Source organism: Nerophis lumbriciformis, linkage group LG04 (genome assembly GCF_033978685.3).
Source record: "Nerophis lumbriciformis linkage group LG04, RoL_Nlum_v2.1, whole genome shotgun sequence".
NCBI lineage: Eukaryota > Metazoa > Chordata > Actinopteri > Syngnathiformes > Syngnathidae > Nerophis > Nerophis lumbriciformis.
Genome location: NC_084551.2, coordinates 56,550,001 through 56,574,356, shown reverse-complemented (window position 1 = coordinate 56,574,356; position 24,356 = coordinate 56,550,001). Strand labels below are relative to the sequence as shown.

Here is a 24,356-nt window from a genome sequence, read left to right as displayed (position 1 = left end):
TAGTCAGGTGATAGTAATGTAGAGAATACATAAAAGTAGTCAGGTGATAGTAATGTAGAGAATACATAAAAGTAGTCAGGTGATAGTAATGTAGAGAATACATAAAAGTAGTCAGGTGATAGTAATGTAGGGAATACATAAAAGTAGTCAGGTGATAGTAATGTAGAGAATACATAAAAGTAGTCAGGTGATAATAATGTAGGGAATACATAAAAGTAGTCACGTGATAGTAATGTAGAGAATACATAAAAGTAGTCAGGTGATAGTAATGTAGGGAATACATAAAAGTAGTCAGGTGATAGTAATGTAGAGAATACATAAAAGTAGTCAGGTGATAGTAATGTAGAGAATACATAAAAGTAGTCAGGTGATAGTAATGTAGGGAATACATAAAAGTAGTCAGGTGATAGTAATGTAGAGAATACATAAAAGTAGTCAGGTGATAGTAATGTAGGGAATACATAAAAGTAGTCAGGTGATAGTAATGTAGAGAATACATAAAAGTAGTCAGGTGATAGTAATGTAGAGAATACATAAAAGTAGTCAGGTGATAGTAATGTAGGGAATACATAAAAGTAGTCAGGTGATAGTAATGTAGGGAATACATAAAAGTAGTCAGGTGATAGTAATGTAGAGAATACATAAAAGTAGTCAGGTGATAGTAATGTAGGGAATACATAAAAGTAGTCAGGTGATAGTAATGTAGAGAATACATAAAAGTAGTCAGGTGATAGTAATGTAGGGAATGCATAAAAGTAGTCAGGTGATAGTAATGTAGAGAATACATAAAAGTAGTCAGGTGATAGTAATGTAGGGAATACATAAAAGTAGTCAGGTGATAGTAATGTAGAGAATACATAAAAGTAGTCAGGTGATAGTAATGTAGGGAATACATAAAAGTAGTCAGGTGATAGTAATGTAGAGAATACATAAAAGTAGTCAGGTGATAGTAATGTAGAGAATACATAAAAGTAGTCAGGTGATAGTAATGTAGAGAATACATAAAAGTAGTCAGGTGATAGTAATGTAGAGAATACATAAAAGTAGTCAGGTGATAGTAATGTAGAGAATACATAAAAGTAGTCAGGTGATAGTAATGTAGAGAATACATAAAAGTAGTCAGGTGATAGTAATGTAGGGAATACATAAAAGTAGTCAGGTGATAGTAATGTAGAGAATACATAAAAGTAGTCAGGTGATAATAATGTAGGGAATACATAAAAGTAGTCACGTGATAGTAATGTAGAGAATACATAAAAGTAGTCAGGTGATAGTAATGTAGGGAATACATAAAAGTAGTCAGGTGATAGTAATGTAGAGAATACATAAAAGTAGTCAGGTGATAGTAATGTAGAGAATACATAAAAGTAGTCAGGTGATAGTAATGTAGAGAATACATAAAAGTAGTCAGGTGATAGTAATGTAGAGAATACATAAAGTAGTCAGGTGATAGTAATGTAGAGCAGTGGTTCCCAACCTTTTTGTAACTATTGATATTAGGGATGTCCGATAATGGCTTTTTGCCGATATCCGATATTCCGATATTGTCCAACTCTTTAATTACCGATACCGATATCAAGCGATACCGATATATACAGTCGTGGAATTAACACATTATTATGCCTCATTTGGACAACCAGGTATGAAGATAAGGTACTTTTAAAAAAAATTAATAAAATAAGATAAGATAAATAAATTAAAAACATTTTCTTGAATAAAAAAGAAAGTAAAACAATATAAAAAGAGTTACATAGAAACTAGTAATGAATGAAAATAAGTCAAATGAAGTGTTAAAGGTTAGTACTATTAGTGGAGCAGCAGCACGCACAATCATGTGTGCTTACGGACTGTATCCCTGCAGACTGTATTGATATATATTGATATATAATGTAGGAACCACAATATTAATAACGGAAAGAAACAACAATGAGTGTAAATGGGGGAGGGAGGTTTTTTGGGTTGGTGCACTAATTGTAAGTGTATCTTGTGTTTTTAATGTTGATTTAATTAAAAAAAAATAAAAAAAAAATTTAAATTTGTATTATTTTTATTTTTTTAATATCTTGAGCAGCCCGGTACCAACCGGTCCACGGACCAGTACCGTGCCGCGGCCCGGTGGTTGTGGACAGTAGAGAGTACATGTGTAGAGAGTACATGTGTAGAGAGTACATGAGTAGAGAGTACATGAGTAGAGAGTACATGAGTAGAGAGTACATGAGTAGAGATTACATGAGTAGAGAGTACATGTGTAGAGATTACATTGCAGTAGTTTACTGAGTAGAAGACAAAAAGGTGACAGTAAAGACGCGGTTAAGCAACTAGCTGTGCGCCATTTCACAAAGCTAGCAGCGCAATACAAGACTAAGTGTTTAATAGATATATAATATGTAAATATGTACTTACGGAGAGTTAGCGTCAGGTTGTCTTCATGTGTGCTTACTTTGCTCCTTTCCGTTAGCACACACCTACTTCCGTGTTAGTTGTGACGTCACAACCGGAAGCCTACTTTGTGGCGAGGGTGGGGGCTGCCTGCTAGTAAGTCTTGCTTCATGTCATCAACTATACACTTTCTACCGGATTGTTAGTAATCAAATGTAGATACTTTTTCTTATGTCTTCTGCTCTCTCTCTCTGCCCACTACTTGCTGTCCATATCCTACCAAGTCAGACCTACACTGTTTCAATATCCATTTCTCTGTTCTCGATTGTTGATGACTGATAACCAAACCTAACCCCCCCCCCCCCCGAATTGTAAATAATGTAAATAATTCAATGTATACACTCTGATGATTATCTTGTGTGATGATAGTATATATGATGATAGTATATATCTGTATCATGAATCTTATTGGGGTGTTACCATTTAGTGGTCAATTGTAGGGAATATGTACTGTACTGTGCAATCTACTAATACAAGTCTCAATCAAACCGCTTGTCCCTTTTAGGGTCGCTGGAGCCTATCTCAGCTGCATTCGGGCAGAAGGTGGTGTACACCCTGGACAAGTCACCACCTCATCATCACATTCACACACTAGGGACCATTTAGTGCTGCCAATAGACCTATCCCCAGGTGCATGTTTTTGGAGGTGGGCGGGGCCTATCCCCACGTGCATGTCTTTGGAGGTGGGAGGGGCCTATCCCCAGGTGCATGTCTTTGGAGGTGGGAGGAAGCCAGAGAACCCACACAGTCAGTGAGAACATGCAAAATACACATTTACAAAAATATTGCTTTGTCATTTTATTTCCTACAGCTCTTAATCAAACATACAAATATTGCCTTTTAATTTGATTGCCTGCATACATGCACACACTATTGCCCACAAAAATGTACACACATTGCCCACATACATGTACACACTAGAATTGCCACGTACATGTACACACTATTATTGCATTACATGTACACACTATTATTGCCACCATACATGTACACACTAGTATTGCCACCATACATGAATATACTATTAATACCACCATACATGTACACACTATTATTGCCATCATACATGTACACTAGTATTGCCACCATACATGTACACACTATTGCCACCATACATGTACACGCTATTGCCACCATACATGTACACACTCTTATTGCCACATACATGTACACACTATTATTGCCACATACATGTACACACTATTGCCCACATACATGTACACACTGGTATTGCCACCATACATGTACAAACTATTATTGCCACATACATGTACACACTATTATTGCCTACATACATGTACACACTATTGCCCACATACATGTACCGGTACACTATTTCTAAACAAAAAAGGGAAATACACATTTAGTTGGTGAGACCAAACATTTATTGCAAAGTTTCAAGACAAGCCTTCTTAATCCTCCTCCTCATCATCAGCTCCTCCAGCACCAGCCTGGCCCTTCTTGCTGTTCTTCCTCTTGACTCGGCCTGGACGTCCTCCACCATACGGAGACCTGAGGGAGAAGTCGATGTGCTTCTGGCTGTCCAGGCGCACCACGAAGGAGGGGATGTTGACCACCTGCTTGCGCACGCTGCAAGGAGAGCAAGGACAAGTTGAGAAGGTGGTCTACAACACCCACACAGGGAATTGTAGTTTGAGCAGGCTTCATTCACGAGGAATTCTTGACACCACAGAAAATCTGATCCCAAAAGTTTCATCATCAGCCTGCATGAGTGCTGCACTTGCCCGAGGTGCAACCATACCTCAGGAACGTCCGTCCAGGCGCACGTCTCAGGGCAACACTTATTGACAAGGTATACGGCTTTTATGCCGAATTGACCCTGATGAAATATTCACGCCATGTCAGCGGAGGCTGTTACAAGCTGGCGGTCCTCTGATGGAAGAGGAAGTGTGGGTATGGCGTAAGACTGCTGACGTGTGCAGGGGAGTGGCTACGTACCGGATGTGCCTCTGGCGGATAAGGACACGGGCATGGTGGATGCTCTTGGCAAGTCCCAGCTTGAAGACCTGAGTCTGCAGCCTCCTCTCCAAGAAGTCTTCCACCTTCAGGCCCAGGATGTAATCCAGCTTCATCTTACCCTCGTCCAGCACACCGATCCTCACCAGACGCCTGAGCAAGGCATTACCTGCACACCACAACACTTTTAGTCTTCTCCCTCACTTTAACATGCAACCTTCACCAATAAGTCCTTTGAGCGTTTTTGCAAGTACCGTGAATTCTGGGCTATAAGAAGCTACTTTTTACATACACTTTGAACCATTGGGCTTATAAAACGGTGCGCCTAATTTTAATATTTTTGTTCCACTGACAGCAGTTAAGCAAATGGTTTTCTTTAAATGTGCAAAGAAACTAAAGTGGAGTGTTTGTGATATGGCACCACCTTTTGGACGAGTTCACTCATTGCAGGTGCTGCTAGGTGGATCCAAGAGTTTCCCCCTTTTATAAAGCTCTGAACCAGAAGTGCCATTCTGTTTTTTAACTTCCATATTGTTGTCTGGGTGGAAATCTGGAGAAATTCTGGAGAATGGTTGCCCCGGGAGGGGTACTAAAATTCGGGAGCCTCACGGGAAAAACGGGAGGGTTGGCAAGTATGACTGGGAGACGCAACTGCTCTGTACTTCTCCCTACGTTCGTGTACCACTCCGCACAGCGGTGTTTATATATATGTATAAAAAAAAAAAACACACACATTTTACTTTCCGATATTACATTTTAAAGCATTTATCGGCAGTCCGATATCAGACATCTCTACTCTTCATTTTTGTTGGCCAAACTGTTGCACTAAAGTACGTGGTGGTCGTTTAAGAACAAAGATTGTATAATTAGACTCTTAATTAGCCAGACTGCTTTGTTTTATATTAATATCAAAAAGTAACCTAAGTTTTGTTACATTACTTCTGTGTTTTCTTCATTCCACAAAGAAATCCATTTAATAACCATTCATGGGACATAGCACTTTGTTAATGTTTCATGGTGTATAATTAATTCTCATAGGACATATATCTCCTCATACTCTTACACATATTGGCACATCCAATTACCGCTTTGCACACTCTTGGCATTCTCTCAATGAGCTTCAAGCACACCTGTGTAGTGAAAACCATTTCAGGTGACTACCTCTTGAAGCTCATGGAGAGAATGCCAAGAATGCGCAAAGCAGTAAGGGTGGCTATTTTGAAGAAACTAAAATATAAAACATGTTTAGTTATTTCTCCTTTTTTTGTTAAGTACTTAACTCCTCATGTGTTCATTCATAGTTTTGATGCCTTCAGTGACAAAATGTGAACCCTGTAAAGCAACACTTGCCTTGACCTTAAAAAGTTAAGTCGAGGCCTGATATAAACATTTACAAAATATGTGTAAAGGACTCACTTCACAAAATGTATGTTAATACATGGACAAATATGTATTTTAATCAAATTTAGTGGTGTGACTTAACACTCTACAGTCTTAAAAATGTAGTTATTTGGATTCACTTTTATGGTTCATTGTAAACACAAGTTTAACATTTTTATTGTCCCAACTTTTAATTCTAACTTTATTTACACGTTCAAATTCACAAAACAAGAAAAACGTGTTATTAGGTTGGTGGAAATGTAAAAAGGTGATCATACTGGGGATTCAGGACTACATCAAAATAGTTTATTTCACCATTGTTTGACAACGGGTTCACAAACTAGGAATTTTTCTTGGTGCAATCGTGCAACATAAAACACAACATTACCAAATATTTACAGCAAAACAAAAACACATTAAATTGTCAAAACTTCTCATCTGTTATGCGTACAGTAGTATTACACTGATCCACAATCATCTTGGAAAGACTACCAGTGATCATTGAGTTGCTAAAAAAGGAACAATAACCAAGCAGTCTCCTTTGAAGAGTCAAATGTTCTTCATACATACCTTCAAACAGACGCTTGGTGTCCTTCTCATCCAGAGTCAGCAGCTCTCTGGCAGCCTTACGAATCTTGGCCAGGGTGAACTTGACCCTCCACACCTCACGCTTGTTCCTCAGGCCATACTCACCTGGTATAAAGTACAATTAGCACACATGGCACAAACATACAGTAAAATGTTCAGTCTTGACGCACCAATGAGTTTCAACTCCTGGTCGAGTCGGGACTTCTCGAAGGGACGTCGGGGGGTAACGTATGTCTTACGACACACCCAGCTCCTGGCAACGGGCATGGCGGCTTAGAAATGCCTGAAATGGAACAATACCTAATCATAAGATACATCATATTGCACAAGTTAAATGGAACAATACCTAATCATATGATACATAATCTTGCACAAGTTAAACAGCGACTTTGAAAAGGTGCTATGCTACACTCACTTCTCCAAATAGCTGATGGTTAAACCTACAATGTGTATTTACAACCATGCCTGCTCCCACAATGTATTTCATATTTGAATTATTGTTACTTTGTGTGAATGCTCTAAACCACTACACCAAAATTCATCTATTTATTATTCATCTTCTCCAGATTTTGGCGTGTTCTACCTTCCACATTTTTCACCCGATTCAAAGCGTTGCAACTTCTAACTGTTCAGCCTATTCAGGAATCGCAGGCTTTCACTTGACAAATTCCCCAAAATTCCAGGTTTTACTGGACAATTTTCCCATTCAAAATGAATTGGCCATGTTTCAAACTTCCACTATTTCCACATTTTTCAACCCATTCTGGAAATTCAAATTATAATTTTTTCAAGTGAAAAAAACCTCCAGGATTTTCCAGAATTCCTGCTTTTCCAAAGCCCCATTTACACCCTTTTTTCTGGGGACGAGTCCTACCACATTTTTCAACCCACTTCAACCATTCCACCGTCAAAACATTCCTCTTAATCAGGACAAAAAACTAAGTTGTTCTTTGAACAGGAAAAATTCCTGCTTTTCCCAAAATTCCCATTCAAATAATCAATTTTCTACCGCTTGTCCCTTTGGGGGTCGCGGAGGGTGCTGGACTTGATCTCAGCTGCACTCAGGTGGAAAGCGGGGTACCGTATTTTCCGCACTATAAGGCGCACCTAAAAACCACAAATTTTCTCAAAAGCTAACAGTGCGCCTTATAACCCGGTGCGCTTTATTACGATTAATTTTCATAAAGTTTCGATCTCGCAACTTCGGTAAACAGCCGCCATCTTTTTTCCCGGTAGAACAGGAAGCGCTTCTTCTACGCAAGCAACCGCCAAGGAAAGCACCCGCCCCCATAGAACAGGAAGCGCTTTAAGCAACCACCCGACCCCGGAAGAAGAAGAAAAAACGCGCGGATATCACCGTACGTTTCATTTCCTGTTTACATCTGTAAAGACCACAAAATGGCTCCTACAAAGGACAAGGATCCGGTTCATAAAAAGACGCAATCTCTCCATCCGCACACGGATTACTACCGTATTTCACAGCAACTGATATTCCTGTCAAACGCACTGTGGAACGGGAGCATGTACGGTTTATATTCGCACCACAGGGAATGAGAAGTCATCCTTCACTGTGGTTCTAGCTTGCCATGCTAACTTCCACCCATGGTGATATTCAAAAGGAAGACCTTGCCAAAAGAGACCTTTCCAGCCGGCGTCATCATAAAAGCTAACTCGAAGGGATGGATGGATGAAGAAAAGATGAGCGAGTGGTTAAGGGAAGTTTACGCGAAGAGGCCGGGTGGCTTTTTTCACACAGCTCCGAAGGCGAACACACCTTCACTATGACGGGCAGACAGCTCCGGACGACATACGCCAACATTTGCCAGTGGATCGTAAATGCCTGGGCAGATATTTCGGTCACAACTGTGGTCCGAGCTTTCCGGAAGGCAGGATTCACAGAACAACAGCGACACTGACTCCCGATGACTTCGACGAGACGGAACCGGCCATTTTGGATACCACGCTTGCGCAACTTTTCAATTCGGACACCGAAGACGAAGAATTCGAAGGATTTACGAATGAAGAATAACTTCAGAAGGTGAGCGCTATGTTTATTTTGTGTGTTGTGACATTAACGTTCGAGCAACATTATGTTACTATTGCTCTACACCATTTTGAATTTTACTATGTTTGTGATTGCACATTTGCGTACATTTTGGGACAGAGTTGTTAGAACGCTGGTTTTCAATATATTATTAAAGTTTGACTGAACTATCTGACTGTTTTTTTGACATTCACTTTAGCGCAGCGTAGGCGCGGCTTATAGTCCGGGGCGGCTTATTGGTGGACAAAATTATGAAATATGTAATTCATAGAAGGTGCGGCTAATAATCCGGTGCGCCTTATAGTGCGGAAAATACGGTACAATCAATGTGACATTCTTCAAAGTTCCACAATTCCCACATTTTTCATCTGATTCAAACTGTTCACACTTCAAAATATTCAACTCATCCTGGACATTCACACTTTTTTGGTGACCTATTTCTAGCTTTAAGTTCGACTACTTCTTTCACATTTTTTCAACCCATTTCACCCGTCCCACCGTCAAAACATTTCTCTAAATCAGGACAAAAACAGTTCTTTGAACTGGAAAAATCACCTCTTATCCCAAAATTCCCAATTTTCCTTCTGAAATTCCCATTGAAATCAATGAGACATTCTTCAAAGTTCCACAATTCCCACATCAAAATATTCTACTCATCCTGGACATTCAAACTACCATTTTCCACATTCAAAGTTCCAGGAATTCCTGTTTTTGGTAACCTATTTCTACCTTTAAGTTCACCTACTCCTTTCACATTTTTCAACCATTCCAATGTCAAAACACTCATTCTGGACAAAAACCAAGTTGGCTAAGGAACTAGAAAAATGACTAGTTTTCCTGAAATTCCACAATAAAAAATTGTTTACTACTTAAACATTTCTTGACCGATTTAAACAATTCCAACACCAACCAATTCAGCTCATTCAACACACTCATGCTCCTAATTTAAAAAAAATAATCAGGCTTTTTCCAAAATTCTAAAACTGCCATGAATTTCCCAAATTGAACGATTCCCACATTTTTCATCTGATTCAAACTAAACATTTTCCACATTGAACAAATTTCCAGGAATTCCCGTTTTTTGGTAACCTATTTCCACCCTTAAGTTCGACTAGTAGTTTCACATTTTTTCAACCCATTTCAACCATTCCACCATCAAAACACTCATATCCAGGACAAAAACCAAGTTGGCTGAAGAACTAGAAAAACTCCAGGTCTTCCAGAAAATTCCAGGAATTTTTCAATAAAAACAGTTACTACTTCAAAATGTCTTGACCGATTTAAACAATTCCAACACCAACCAATTCAGCTCATTCACGCTCCTAATTATAAAAATAAAAAAATCAGACTTTTTCCAAATTTCTAAAACTTCCAAGAATTTCCCATAGAAATGATTGGGCCATTTTTCCAAATTGCACAATTCCCACATTTTTCAACCTCTTCAAACCATTCTAACGTTAACACATTCCACTCATCCTGGACATTCAAACTAACATGTCCCCAAGTTCCAAACCAGTTTCCCTGGAAATTCAAAAACCTTCAACATTCAAACTATAACATACCGGTAATAAGTCGCACTGGCCGAAAATGCATAATAAAGAAGGAAAAAAAACATAACTAGCACTGGAGTATAAGTCGTACTTTTTTGGGGAAATGTATTTGATAAAAGCCAACAGCAAGAATAGACATTTGAAAGGCAATTTAAAATAAAGAATAGTGAGCAACAGGCTGAATAAGTACGTTATACGAGGTATAAATAACCAACTGGTATGTTAACGTAACATATGGTAAGAGTCATTCAAATAACTAACATAGAACATGCTATACGTTTACCAAACAATCTGTCACTCCTAATCGCTAAATCCCATGAAATCTTTTACGTCTAGTCTCTTACGTGAATGAAGATAAATAATTGATACTTTACACTAATGTGTTAATCATTTCACACACAAGTCGCTCCAGAGTATAAGTCGCACCCCCGGCCAAACTATGAAAAAAACTGCGACTTACAGTCCGAAAAACATGGTACTTACATTCATACTACATTTTGTCAGCATTTCAATTCAACATTCCCACGCAAATCCTTCAAGAATTGCCTCTTCTAGTTGTGTATATCATTTTCAAATAGGGGCAGCGTAGCGCATTCGGTAGAGCGGCCGTGCCAGCAACCTGAAGGTTCCTGGTTCGATCCCCACTTTTGCCATCCTAGTCACAGCTGTTGGTTGGGCAAGACACTTCACCCACCTTCCACCCATACTGCTTTAAATGTAACTTAGATAATGGGTTTCACTATGTAAAGCGCTTTGGGTCATTAGAGAAAACGCTATATATATATATATATACATATATAATTTACTTCACATAAAACTTTAAACCTTATTTTGAATCGTACAACACTTATAGACTAATAAAAAATACACCATCACAACAATTACAGTATAATAAAACTGTACAAGTGTAAAACTTAAATATGAAATAACAGTAATATTGTTTAGTCCTGTGTGGTTAGCCAAACACGACGACTCATAAATCCAATTACTTTTCACCACAACTTCTCGCAGGTAAATGATAAACTTCAACAACATAGAAAACATAATAAATAGAGCTTATTGCGTCTAAAAAGTACAAATTAGCGAGCCGGAAGTAGGCCGCTCATCCTGCAGCCCACGTTGCCGCGTAAGCATTAGCCGTTAGCTTCTGTCAAATACCGTTTAAAAACAGGTTAAAGCCGTCATATCGAACTAAATATCCGAGCAAGAGACGCCTTTCTTACAGTTACTTGTTATCTACTGCAACTTAAGGTAGAAAACGGCAGCTAGACGATGTTGAAAGTCGGATGGAAGGCGGCCGTACCTGCTTCACTCAGGCTCGCGGGGGAAAGAGACCGTCATATGACTTGTCGGCCTTTTATAAGGCGTGAGGTAAACTACATTACCCATCATGCCTTTCGCCAATGGGACGGAAGTGAGTTTGTGTTTTACTTGTCTCTTCCTGTTGGCGGAAAAAGAATAGTTTAAAAATAGTAATAATGAAGGAAGGTAAAATAGGTTTATAATATGACTGTATTGTTAATTTTTGGTTGATATATACATATATGTGTGTGTGTATATATATATTTGTATATTTTTATATATGTGTGTAAATATATATATATATATATATATATATATATATATATATATATATATATACACACACACACACATATACACATATATACATATATATATAAAAATATACAAATATATATATATATACACATACATATAAATATATATACACACATATACATATATATACAAATGTATATAAACGCATTTATACAAATGTATATATACACATACATACAAATGTGGTGGTCAAAAGTGTACGTACACTTGTAAAGAACATCATGTCATGGCTGTCTTGAGTTTCCAATTATTTCTACAATTTTTATTTTTCTTGTGATGTAGTGATTGGAGCACATACTTGTTGGTCACAAAAAACATTCATGAAGTTTGCTTCTTTTATGAATTTATTATGAGTCTACTGAAAATGTGAGCAAATGTGCTGGGTCAAAAGTATACTTACAGCAATGTTAATATTTGCTTACATGTCCCTTGGCAAGTTTACCTGCAATAAGGCGCTTTTGGTAGCCATCCACAAGCTTCTGCTTGACCACTTGACCACTAAATTGCTGCAGTTCAGCTAAATGTGTTGACATGAACTTGTTTCTTCAGCATTGTCCACACCTTTAAGTCAGGACTTTGGGAAGGCCATTCTAAAACCTTCATTCTAGCCTGATTTAGCCATTCCTTTACCACTTTTGAGGTGTGTTTGGGGTCATTGTCCTGTTGGAACACCCAACTGCGCCCAAGACCCAACCTTCGGGCTGATGATTTTAGCTTGTCCTGAACAATTTGGAGCTAATCCTCCTTTTTCATTGTCCCATTTAAAGCAGCAGTTCCATTGGCAGCAAAACAGGCCCAGAGCATAATACTACCACCACCATGCTTGATGGTAGGCATGGTGTTCCTGGGATTAAAGGCCTCACCTTTTCTCCTCCAAACATATTGCTGGGTATTGTGGCCAAACAGCTCCATTTTTGTTTCATCCGACCACAGAACTTTCCTCCAGAAGGTCTTATCTTTGTCCATGTGGTGTCAGAGTTCGGGGGCAGCCCTGCTCCGTCAGTTTGGGGGTTTCTGGCCTGAAAAGAGTTGGAGACTCCTACAAGATCTTGGGAGTCCGAGGTGGCGCGTACAGGACTCTTATTTTGAAGGCGTGAAATAGTGTGATAAGATGTGTTGTGCTGCATGTGTGTAAGCAGCAAGGACACGACTATTTTTACAACACTGAAACAAGAGCCTCAGCAGGTGTTTCTGTCCGTCATGGTCAACACTCACTTGGCCTCCACCTGCTGCTGCTGCTGCTTCTTTTATACTCCCTTTTCTGTGGACTTCTCCTCCAGTTGGTGTCTTTACACGCGCCAAGTAGTTTGTGGCTATGCTCTCCTCGCCCGCCGTCATCCTGCAGCCTTATGGACTTCCTGTGTACCCACAGAGCAGCACATGTTACCCCAGCCTGGTGCAGGTAAACACACACCTGGCTTCTTCACTCTCATGTATCAACTACTGTCTGTCTTCTCCCTTTTTAACGTGTGTGTGTTTTATTTTGTGTGTCCGTACTTCCATTTGTTGCGTGTGTAAAAAAGAAAAAAATGTCAGCCCGTATTTCGATCTGTGTGTGTGTGTGTGTGTGTGTGTGTGTGTGTGTGTGTGTGTGTGTGTGTGTGTGTGTGTGTGCGTGTTATACTTTGTGTGTCCGTACTTTGATTTGTGAATGTGTAAAAGAGAAAAAAACATCAGCCCATATTTCGATCTGTGTGTGTGTGTGTGTGTGATCAGATCCCTGTGTGTGTGTGTTTTACTTTGTGTGTCCGTACTTCGATTTGTGCGTGTGTAAAAAAGACAATAAATGTCAGCCCGTATTTCGATCTCTGTGTGTGTGTGTGGTTGTGTGTGTGTGTGTGTGTGTGTGTGTGTGAGTGTATTCAGATTTGTGTGAAGCAGGAACCCTGATTGGTTGTCTTTTTACACAAGACTTTTGCCACATTTCTGCCGTGTAAGATTTGTGTGTCTGTGAAGCGATTTGAACGTTTCCACTAAACCTTTTGATATATTTGCGACACACATACATATATAAAATGGATTGATGAATGAAAGCATATATATAAATGTTAATATAATGGATATATAATTGATAATTAATACAATCGGATACATAGTGGTGGTCAAAAGTGTACATACACGTGTAAAGAACATCATGTCATGCTGTCTTGAGTTTACAATCATTTCTACAACTCTTTTTTTTTTGGCGATTGTTATGTATTGCAGTAGGGAGGTGTGACGGCACAGAACCACAAGGGGCCAGCAAAGCTCTATGATTTATTATATATATATATATATATATATATATATATATATATATATATATATATATATATATATATATATATAGAAAATAATCAAACAATAATAATATAAACTAAACAAATCCAAAAGGGGTGTACATGTGTTTGACTATGTGTGTAATTAATTGTTGTGTATTACCGTGATGTGTTGGGCGAGAGGAGGTACAAAGCGGAAGGCCCGTGAGACAAGCGGTAGGTCCGTGGGTCTGAGAGAGGCGTCAAGGTGTCCGTATGCAAAGCGGGGGTCGAGGATCGAGTGTGGCAGTCCAAAGTCCAGGCTGGAAGATGGAGGACATAGGGAAGCACTGTGGGAAACACAAAAGGGCATGAGACGCGGGATCAAAGAAGTCACAGGGAGAGATCCAGAATACGGAGGGAAGCCAGACACGGGATGCTTACAACGTTAACAGGATTAAGTTCCGGCTCCTTGGGTCCACTGGTCTTTATACCGCTCGCCCTCATCAGTCCCAGGTGTGCAGATTGCTGATCGCTCACAGCCTTGCCAGACAATTGTTGGTACAGTAAGTATAAAGTGCATGGCATAGTTTTGTCACTGCCATGAGAAAACACAAGCTATCACCTGCTGCTGAGAGGAAATGGGTCAGGATCAGAATCAGAATAGTTTTATTGCCATTGTTTGAGAACGGGTTCACAAACTAGGATTTTTTCTTGGTGCAATGGTGCAACATAAAACACATATAACACAGATTTGGTAATAACAAGAGCTGTTGAAGGATGATGAAGAGTCAACCGAGAACCAGCAAAAAGCAGGTCTGCTGGAACACAGGTGTGTGTCAGTGTCCACGGTCAAGCCTGTTTTGCATCACCATTGACTGAGAGGCTACCATGCAAGAAGGAAGACCTTGCTCCAGAAGCCACACCTTAAGGCTCCTCTAAAGTTGGCTGCTGATCACATGGACAAAGATAAGACCTTCTGGAGGAAAGTTCTGTGGTCAGATGAAACAAAAATGGAGCTGTTTGGCCACAATACCCAGCAATATGTTTGGAGGAGAAAAGGTGAGGCCTTTAATCCCAGGAACACCATGTCTACCGTCAAGCATGGTGGTGGTAGTATTATGCTCTGGGCCTGTTTTGCTGCCAATAGAACTGCTGCTTTAAATGGGACAATGAAAAAGGAGGATTAGCTCCAAATTGTTCAGGACAAGCTAAAATCATCAGCCCGGAGGTTGGGTCTTGGGCACAGTTGGGTGTTCCAACAGGACAATGACCCCAAACACACCTCTAAAGTGGTAAAGGAATGGCTAAATCAGGCTAGAATGAAGGTTTTAGAATGGCCTTCCCAAAATCCTGACTTAAAGGTGTGGACAATGCTGAAGAAACAGCACAGTCCACAAAGTGGCGTGAGCAGGTTGTGTCATGAGTGACCTTATGTGTTGACTTTCTGTGTCGTGTAGCTGCGCTATGAGTGGGTTGGGTCATATAAGTAAATGCTGTGCCGTGTAAAATGTATAATGAGTGACATGATTTACTAATGTTGTCCACAAGATGGTGTAAAGAGACTTGTCTGTCTGCACCTTCAGCACTTTAGACGCTAGCTGTAAATACAAGTTGAAAGTTTGGTGTAAAAAGACGACCAATCAGGTTCCTGCTTCACACACATCTGAATACACACACACACACACACACACTGACACAGATCGAAATACAGACAGACCAATTTTTTCTGGGAAGTATTGTAGCAAAACTATTTGTAAATGTATGTCTCAATTTGTGCGTCTGTAACACAATTGTGTATTAATTTGTTTGTCTGTATCTCAATCTGTGTGTGTAGTCTAAATGTGTATTAATTTGTGTGTCTGTATTTCAATCTGTGTGTGTAATCTGAAAGTGTATTAATTTGTGTGTCTGTATCTCAATCTGTGCGTCCGTAATCCAATTGTGTACTCATTTGTGTACGCACAGATTGAAATACAGACACACACACACACACACACACACACACACACACACACACACACACACACACACACACAGATTGCGATACAGACACACAAATTAGTACACTTTCGGATTACACACACACAAATTGAGATACAGACACACAAATTAGTACACATTCAGATTACAGACGCACAGATTGAGATACAGACGCACAAATTAGTAAACATTCGGATTACAGACGCACAGATTGAGATACAGACAAACAAATTAGTACACAATTGGATTACACACACAGATTGAGATACAGACAAACAAATTAGTACACAATTGGATTACACACACAGATTGAGATACAGACTTACAAATTAGTACACAATTCGATTACAGACACACGTTTTAGTACACATTCGGATTACAGACGCACAGATTGAGATACAGACACACAAATTAGTACATATTCGGATTACAGATGCACAGATTGAGACACAGACCCACAAATTAGTACACGTTCGGATTACACACGCACAGATTGAGATACAGACACACAAATTAGTACACTTTTGGATCACACACACACAGATTGAGATACAGACACACAATCGGATTACAGACGCACAGATTGAGATACAGACACACAAATTAGTACAAATTTGGATTACAGACGCACAGATAGAGATACAGACACACAAATTAGTACGATACAGACACACAAATTAGTACATATTCGGATTACAAACACACAGATTGAGATACAGACACACAAATTTGTACAAATTTGGATTACAGACGCACAGATAGTGATACAAACACACAAATTAGTACATATTCGGATTAGACACACAGATTGAGATACAGACACACACCTTAGTACACGATCAGATTACACACACCTTGATTGAGATACAGACACACAAATTAGTACACAATCAGATTACACACACACACAGATTGAGATAGACACACAAATTAGTACACTTTCTGCTAAGAGATGCACAGGTTGAGAGTAGTTTTGCGGTAATATTTCCATAAACATGATTGTCAGTGTGTGTGTGTGTGTGAGTGTGCTATTAATGCCACAATGCATGTGGTATGGTGCCTCCTTGTCAGACATATATTTAGGCCGAGCAGATCATCACAGGAGAAGATTCCGTCTCCTATCTTGTTTTCTGCAATCTCGCCCTCTTAAAATAGGGTCTGGGTCAGGGGGAGGTGGGGGTTGGGTGTGGGGAGGGGGGAACGTTAATAGCGCAACACCCTCCAAATAATATTGACACGATGTCAGCACCTCAGTTAGCTGTGTATTATTTTTCATGTTCATATCACTTGTCAGTAAAATTGTTGTAAGTACGCCTCTGCTTCACACTCTACCCTTATTAACATGAAAGACAAATAATAACTCTGACATTGTTTTTTTTTTAGTCTGTAACAGAAAAGATTTCAAGTTGGCCAGAAAAAAAAAAAAAAAAAAACTTTTTTTTGATTGACTTGAACAATTTGTGCTGAAAAATAAAACAAAATAAAATAATTAAATTGTAATACATTCAACGTGATCAACAACATTAAATGAGGAGCACAATGTAGAAAACACTGAGTTTACAAAACGAAAATGACTACATGAATTTCTTCTTAAATGATATATTTTGGAGCCAATCCCTGTGAAGTAGACTTGCAAGAAGGAACAACACCGAGGTCAAGAATCAGATGCTTTGTTTATCTGGAGATATTTTTATAAATGTACATTAATTTATCTGTGTTTACAACTGTAGTTTGTTTTGAAATGTATGTTCATTCATATATGTCTTTCCCTTTCTTATTTTCATGAGAAACGTTGACATTTATCCATGTCAATCCTGCCAAATGAGCACTAAATCATTTCATATTAGGGTTGATGTTCAAAAATGTCAGACATGGCACCAAAGAATAAAAACAATTGACTATAAATCAGACCCAGGAAATGAATGTGTCTTACTTCCTGTTTAAATAGCTTCTACATATTTCATTTCCTGTATTTTAACCATCATCCAAACTTCTCCTGAGTAGACTAACATTTCTTCTTTTGCGTATGTTTGGGAAATATTTCTTCTTTTGGAATACAAACGTTGGAGCAAAGAAAGAAAAAGTAATTCTAGAACAATGTACAGCAGCCAGTACAGTGTAGAGATTATTGATCAAACATCAAAAGTAAACTATTATTGACATTATTTGAATAATAACTTGACTTTTTCTAATATAATACTGGATTGTTAAGAGTTTGCAATAAATGTGTAATTAAGTTTAAAAATGGGTATTTTAGTTCATAAGTTTTATTTTATTGTGTTTATTGAATTAAATACTGGCTTGTTGACAGTGTTTATTAAATGCTTATTTATAGTTTATTTGATTTTTTTTTCTATTTTTGAAATGTGATCAGCCGCCTTTATTTTGTTTTACTTTTTAATTCCCATCAACCACCTCCATATAAAACATTTTTATTTTTCTATTTGCATCAACCACCTTCATATAAAAAATATTATTTTATTATTTGCATCAACCACTTTCATATAAAATAATATTTATTTTATTATTTCCATCAACCACCTTCATATAAAAAATATTTATTTTATTATTTGCATCAACCACCTTCATATACAAAATAATTATTTTATTATTTGCATCAACCACTTTCATACAAAATAATATTTATTTTATTACTTTTATCAATCACCTTTGTTTGTATTTATTAACCACCCTTCTTGTGTTATTTTTTCATTCAACCACCTTTATTTTTATTATATTTGTTAATGTTCCTATTTTCTAAGTTGTTTTTTATCAACCACCGTTTTTTTAATTTATAGTTGACTTTTATTTTTGAATTTTTATCAACTATTTTATTTTTTACCAAGTTATTTGGTTTTCATCCACCACCTTTGTTTGAATTTCATTTATTTATTTACAATTTTTATCAGCCACCTTTATTTTTTATTTATTTTCATCAACCACCTTCATATACAAATAATATGATTTTATTATTTTCATCTTTGTTTGTATTCATCAACCACTTACATTCTTATTTTCTTTTTTTACTTTGTTATATTTTTAATCACCCACCTTTATTTGTATCTGATTTTTTATGTTGATTTCTAAATGTTTTAATCGACCATTATTTTTATTTTATATTTTGTTTATAGTTTTACATTTTTATCAACCACATTAATTTTTGTTATTTCAAAATTATTCATGTCATTGTTTATTATTGTCTGTTATTTTTCAAGATATATTTTTATCAACGGCCCTCATTTTCAGCCATATGTTACTAATCAAGGAATGGATCTGATACTGATACCACTGATACCACCCTTGGTATCCATGTATATAAATATATCAATGAAGCAATTGAATGAAGTCAAATATTTACCTGCAGTGGGCGTGGTCTGTCCCAGCAGCCACCTGGTGGTCCACCTCTGACCCCGAGCTGCCAACTGGGAGACAAAGTAAAGACTAAAGTACTATAGTTTTTATATGATGAAGTACTTTAGTATTTATATGATGAAGTACTTTAGTATTTATATGGTGAAGTACTATAGTATTTAATATATAAAAAAATATTTGACTTTATTTCATTTTTCAGGCAAACACTAAATAACTTTATGTATGTGGATCTAAATTTTCTTAAAAAGTAAAAAAAAAAAAAAAAAAACTAAAAAATTACTGTTTTAAATACATTATATTTCATTTTCAATTTGACATGTTTTTTTTTACCAGTTTATTATTTTTTTGTATTTGGCTTAATTTTTTCAATTGATTAAATTTGTTTTATTTTATTTGTTTTAAAATGAGGGGGATACTAAATAATTGTATGCTTATTTTTTCTTAAAATGCAAAACAAAATACTTAAAAAAATAGCTACTTCCAAATACATTTTATTTTTTCATTGGACATTTTTTTCCCCTATTTTAATGAATTTGTTTTATTTCATTTTCATTCGAATGAGGCAAAAATCTTACCTTTTTTCATTTGATTAATTGTTTCAGTTTATAAATTTTTTTCATTTGACTTGTTTTTTTAATTTTTATTAAAAAAAAATTATTTCATTTTTATTAAAATGAGGCAAAAATCTTACCTTTTTTCATTTGATTAATTCTTTCAGTTTATAATTTTTTTAATTTGACTTGTTTTTTTTCCATTTGATTAAATTTGTTTTATGTAATTTTTATTGAAATGAGGGAAGTACTAAATGATTTTATGCTGATGAATATATTTTTTCTGAAAATGCAAAACCAAATACCTCAAAAAATAGCAACTTCCAAATACATTTTATTTTTATTTTTTAATTTTACAAATGTTTTTATTTTATTGAATTTGTTTTATTTATTGTGTATTCAAATGAGGCTAAACTTTTTTTTTTTCCATTTTACTGAATTTTTTTCAGTTTATTTCGATTTAATTTTATTTTCTATTAAAATCAGGAAAATACAAAATAACATTAGGCTTGTTGATCTATTTGTTTCTAAAAATGCAATACAAAATCCCTCAAAATTTGTTTTCAAATATATTTTATTGAATTTATTTTACTTAATTTTAAAACTTTTCATTATTTTCATTCGTTTTAACTTTTTTAATTCAATTGTTTTTCCTTTTTTCATTAAAATCAGATATATACCACATAACTTTATGAGGATCTATATTTTCTCAAATTACAAAAGAAAATCTTTTAACTGCTTTCAAATACATTTTATTTTTGAATTTGACTTATTTTCTTCACTACATTTTATTTAAATTGTATTAAAATGAAGCAAATACAAAACAAAATCCCTCAAAAATAGCTGCTTCAAAAATACATTTTATTTGATTTTTTTATTCTATTTTTTCATTTTAGTTCATTTTGTCACTTAATTAGATTTTGTCTTTATTTTTTTAATTAAAATCAGGCAAATACTAAATAACTTTGAGGATCTATATTTTCTCAAAATGCAAATGAAAATCTCTTAGCTGCTTTCAAATACATTTTATTTTATTTTTTATTCTATTTTTTAAATTTTAGTTCATTTTGTCACTTAATTAGATTTTGTCTTTATTTTTTTTAAATTAAAATCAGGCAAATACTAAATAACTAAGGATCTATACTTTCTCAAAATGCAAAAGAAAATCTCTTAGCTGCTTTCAAATAAATTTTATTTTGTCATATGATTTATTTTTTGAATTGTACTTATTTTTTTATTACATTTTTATTTAAATTGTATTAAAATTAAGCAAATGCAAAACAAAATTCCTAAAAAATAGTTGCTTCAAAAATAAATGTTATTTAATTATTTCGTTTCAATTCATTTTATCATTTAATTCGATTTTGTCTTCATTTTTTATTAGAATCAGGCAACAACTATACAACTTTATATAGATTTAAAAGACATATTATTTAAGTTTGCATTATTTTTTTTTTAATTGACATTTTATTCGATTAGAACATTTAACTGCAGATTCTTTTTCCAGGTTATCATACCACATCAAATCTATCAGGTGAATAATTTGCCTCTCTTGATTGGCAGGGTGGCCCCACCCAAGAAGCAGGCCCGGGCGTGGCCGACCCCGCCCTGTCTCAGGTCTACGCCCCGCCCCCTTCTTACCCTGTCCCAGGTCAAGGGTCGGCGACCTCTGCGGGGCGGCTGCCGCCTCTGGAGTTTACTCCCGTCCACCCCGCCTCAGAGTACCCCGAGCTCCCCCAGCTGAGGGTCTACCAGGGCCCCCAGCTCGAGGGGGCGGAGCCACTGATGTCCAGCAGCACGGTAAGGAGGGCCTTCAAAAAGATGGCAGAATAAAAAGTTCAGTTTTGTCCCCATGAAACATCACACAAATGTTGTTTTATTGCGAAATATGATGTAACACAACAGGAGCCCCGTGCTGCGTTTGAGACCACTGGACAGTAGGAAATGCCAGACTCGGGAGCAGAGCAGAATATGTTGAATGTTTTTAGGCCGCGGCCTAAAAATACTTTTTACAAGTATTTCTTTAAAAAAGAACTCTAGAATGCTATTCTAACTTAAAGTAATTATCTACAGTGGTCCTTTTTAAAACTATAAAACTCATGTTTAAAATGTTTCAATGTTGCCTGCTAGCATGTAGCTAACTGACATGTAAAAATCTAATTTGTTTTTCTTTTTACAAATATATTTTTTTAAAGAACTCTAGAATGCTATTCTAACTAAAAGTAATTATCTACATTGGTCCTTTTTAAAAGTATAAAACTCAATGTTTAAAATGTTTTAAAGCTACATGTCAGCATGTAGCTAACTGCTAACTAAAAAAAAAAGTTTTTAATTTTTTTTCCAAGTATTTCTTTAAAAAATAACTCTTGAATGCTATCCTAACCTAAACTATTGATAATGATAATACTCTTTTTAAAGCTATAAAACTCATGTTTAAAATGTTTCAAGTTGCCTGCTAGCATGTAGCTAACAAATAAAAATCTTATTTGTTTTTCTTTTTACAAATATTAGAAAGAAAAAAACTCCTCAATGCCATTCTAACTAAAAGTAATTATCTAAATCGGTCGTTTTTAAAACTACAAAACTCATGTTTAAAATGTTTTAAAGCTACATGTCAGCATGTAGCTAACTGCTAACTAAATATATATATATTTTTTTGTTTTTACTAATATTTTTTTAAAAGAACTCTAGAATGCTACTCTAACTATAAGTAATTATCTACATTGGTCCTTTTTAAAACTATAAAAGTCATGTTTTAAAGGCCTACTGAAAGCCACTACTAGCGACCACGCAGTCTGATAGTTTATATATCAATGATGAAATCTTAACATTGCAACACATGCCAATACGGCCGGGTTAGCTTACTAAAGTGCAATTTTAAATTTTGCGCGAAATAACCTGCTGAAAACGTCTCGGTATGATGACGTCAGCGCGTGACGTCACGGATTGTAGAGGACATTTTGGGACAGCATGGTGGCCAGCTATTAAGTCGTCTGTTTTCATCGCAAAATTCCACAGTATTCTGGACATCTGTGTTGGTGAATCTTTTGCAATTTGTTCAATGAACAATGGAGACAGCAAAGAAGAAAGCTGTAGGTGGGAAGCGGTGTATTGCTGTTTGTGTTTGTGTTGCTGCAGCAACACAAACACAGCCGGTGTTTCATTGTTTACATTCCCGGAAGATGACAGTCAAGCTTTACCATTGGCCTGTGGAGAACTGGGACAACAGAGACTCTTACCAAGAGCACTTTGAGTTGGATACGCAGACGCGGTACCGTGAGTACGCATGCAGCTGCGGCTTCCAAACATTTGATCGCTTGCCCGTACGTGCGTGCCGCTATGTGCATGTCACGTACGTAACTTTGGGGAAATATATGTGCTGTATGAACTTTGGGGAGGTGAACGGTACTTTGGGCTGTGGGATTGAGTGTGTTGTGCAGGTGTTTGAGTTGTATTGGCGGGTTATATGGACGGGAGGGGGTAGGTGTTTGTTATGCGGGATTAATTTGTGGCATATTAAATATAAGCCTGGTTGTGTTGTGGCTAATAGAGTATATTGTGTTTATTTACTGTTTTAGTCATTCCCAGCTGAATATCAGGTCCCACCCGCCTCTCACAGCATCTTCCCTATCTGAATCGCTCCCACTGCCCTCTAGTCCTTCACTCTCACTTTCCTCATCCACAAATCTTTCATCCTCACTCAAATTAATGGAGAAATTGTCGCTTTCTCGGTCCGAATCGCTCTCGCTGCTGGTGGCCATGATTGTAAACAATGAGCTCCACAACCTGTGACGTCACGCTACTCGTCTGCTACTTCCGCTACAGGCAAGGCTTTTTTATCAGCCACCAAAAGTTGTGAACTTTATCGTCGATGTTCTCTACTAAATCCTTTCAGCAAAAATATGGCAATATCGCGAAATGATCAAGTATGACACATAGAATGGACCTGCTATCCCCGTTTAAATAAGAAAATCGCATTTCAGTATGCCTTTAAAGCTACATGTCAGCATGTAGCTAACTGCTAACTAAAAAATTTTTTTTTTTTTTCTTTAGTATTTCTTTAAAAAAGAACTCTAGAATGCTATTTTAACCTAAAGTATTGATAATGTAAAATTATCTTTTTAAAATTATAAAACTCATGTTTAAAATGTTTCAAGGTTGCGGGCTAGCATGTAGCTAACAGATATGTAAAAATCGAATTTTTTTTCTTTTTACCAATTTAAAAAAAACAAAAAACTCCAGAATGCTATTCTAACTAAAAAATAATTATCTACATTGGTCCTTTTTAAAGCTACAAAACTCATGTTTAAAATGTTTTAAAGCTACATGTCAGCATGTAGCTAACTGCTAACTAAAAAAAACATCGATTTTTCTTTTTACAATTTTTTTTTAAAAAGAACTCTAGAATGCCATTCTAAATAAAAGTAATTATCTAAATGGGTCCTTTTTAAAAGTATCAAACTCATGTTTAAAATGTTTTAAAGCTACATGTTAGCATGTAGCTAACTGCCAACTAAAACAAAATATATAGTTTTCTTTTTACAAGTATTTCTTTAAAAAATAACTCTAGAATGCTATCCTAACCTAAAGTATTGATCATGTAAATGCTCTTTTT

The 24,356-nt window shown here is 36.4% G+C and overlaps 3 protein-coding genes across 6 annotated transcripts in view; 1 reads left to right on the top strand and 2 right to left on the bottom strand.

Moving 5' to 3' along the window:
* Nucleotides 1–2,501, bottom strand: part of mboat7 (membrane bound O-acyltransferase domain containing 7) — a 35,540-nt gene extending 33,039 nt beyond the window's left edge. For 2 of the 4 annotated variants that reach the window (XR_012050396.1, XM_061957837.2), the window contains exon 1: nt 2,404–2,501. The gene's annotated coding sequence lies outside the window, so the exon portion shown is untranslated. The remainder of the gene's footprint in view (nt 1–2,403) is intronic. The other 2 variants (XM_061957845.2, XM_061957853.2) reach the window with 2 other exon arrangements.
* Nucleotides 2,502–3,801: 1,300 nt separating this feature from the next.
* rps9 (ribosomal protein S9) lies at nt 3,802–11,329 on the bottom strand. The gene is made up of 5 exons (XM_061957827.2): nt 11,282–11,329; nt 6,555–6,667; nt 6,367–6,489; nt 4,399–4,585; nt 3,802–4,029 (listed from the first exon to the last, which is right to left on the bottom strand). The coding sequence occupies exons 2-5, from the start codon at nt 6,649–6,651 to the stop codon at nt 3,852–3,854; spliced, it is 585 nt and encodes a 194-aa protein (XP_061813811.1). The 5' UTR covers nt 6,652–6,667; nt 11,282–11,329; the 3' UTR covers nt 3,802–3,851.
* Nucleotides 11,330–12,775: 1,446 nt separating this feature from the next.
* Nucleotides 12,776–24,356, top strand: part of rbfox1l (RNA binding fox-1 homolog 1, like) — a 34,717-nt gene continuing 23,136 nt past the window's right edge. The window contains exons 1-2 of the mRNA XM_061946039.2: nt 12,776–13,000; nt 21,305–21,541. Coding sequence (XP_061802023.1) covers nt 12,914–13,000; nt 21,305–21,541 — 324 coding nt within the window. The 5' untranslated portion in view covers nt 12,776–12,913. The remainder of the gene's footprint in view (nt 13,001–21,304; nt 21,542–24,356) is intronic.